We start from the raw sequence: 1,363 nt of genomic DNA, 5'->3' as shown, positions 1-1,363 counted from the left end.
CGAGGCGAAGACGCATGTCTGACATCAATCGTATGGACACTGGGTCGCTTGGATATTGTCTTGGAATGCATGATCGAGGTTGTAGGAGCCAATGCAGTAAGACTCCAACTACAACACAACGCGACGGCACTCTCGCGGAGTTGAAAGCGTGTCCTGAGATGTGAATGAAGAAATTGAGACAGAGTAAGCGAGAGAGGGAGTCTGTCGCTCGGAATTGTGATTGAGACCGGAAAATTGTCGGGCCGAAACAGCCAGACTTTGCCATCCAAAACTAATTTTCTGCTTCATTTTCCTATCGAAATGGCGCTGCACCTCGGAATACCGACTCGGTCCATAATCCTGGTGGAGGGGCTTGAATATCAGTCTTGTGAAGGCCTCAATTCGATAGGATCTCACGCCCTCACGCATGACGGCAACCATTGACGTTGGCATTGGAATAAGAATGGGTGATGAGTTCAGTGCCATGACGATGCAAAGAATTCTAGTGGCTGGACACAATGCTTGAGATCTGTAGGACCATGAAATGTCTTCGACGAGCCTCCTTTGTATGTAGGAACGTAAGGACGCAGAAAACGTGACTAAGGAATTTGGTAGGACTAGACAACTTCAAGATGTTCACTTTACTCTGTAGTCGTGCCAGACCCAATGGCCATACAATTGTTTACTACAGGATCAAGCTGACCAGAAGCAGATGCCGCCAAGAATTCTCATCCTTACCAAATACATCTTTTTACACATTATCCTCGCGCGTCCCATTGACCACTCTCAGCTCAACCTCCTCAATGTCATCCTCGATAATATCCCCGAACTCGTCTCTTCTAGCTTTCTGCTTGACTTTCACCTGTACAGGCCAAACACCTCCTCGTACCCCATTAACATCTCCCTTCAACCTGGCCTCGTCCGGCATGGCAGGTACAATCACCTCTTTCTCTAAATGCTCACTTTTCTCATCACTCCACCATCTCTCCAGTCCCCATCTCTTGGTCTTCTTCGCCTTCTCAGACTCCGAGATCTGGAAGATACCAAAGGCATCCGGATGATGATACCGTCTTGCCGAATTGCGAATTCGGTGAGGCGCAATAACATTCTTGAGCTGATTAAGGACCACAAACTCTAGCTTCAGCTTCAGTATATATGAGAAAGCCTGAATGGCATGATTCATCCCCGTATGGTTGAAGAAAACCATCACTACTGTGACAATATCAAGCACGACGGCGATGATGAGCACGTAGAAGAGGTCACGTATGACTCGTTTATGAATGACATTCGGCTTCATTCTGAGATGGCGGCTCAGACTGGAGATGTATATTCCGCCAATGACGAGCTCAGCCGCTGTGTAGCTAATTTGCTGGAAGCGCTCCAT

The 1,363-nt window shown here is 47.7% G+C and overlaps 1 protein-coding gene across 1 annotated transcript; it reads right to left on the bottom strand.

The window, feature by feature from the left end:
* Positions 1–730: 730 nt before the first annotated feature.
* Positions 731–1,363, bottom strand: KY384_008819 (uncharacterized protein; the record flags this gene model as incomplete). The annotated part of the gene is made up of 1 exon (XM_044817306.1): positions 731–1,363. The coding sequence occupies one exon, from the start codon at positions 1,361–1,363 to the stop codon at positions 731–733; it is 633 nt and encodes a 210-aa protein (XP_044665901.1).

The sequence above is a fragment of the Bacidia gigantensis genome (genome assembly GCF_019456465.1).
Source record: "Bacidia gigantensis strain McMullin 20006 chromosome Unknown contig_304, whole genome shotgun sequence".
NCBI classification, from domain to species: Eukaryota; Fungi; Ascomycota; class Lecanoromycetes; order Lecanorales; family Ramalinaceae; genus Bacidia; species Bacidia gigantensis.
Note: the sequence above shows the minus strand (reverse complement) of the source record. Positions and strands in the feature narration are given on the sequence as shown.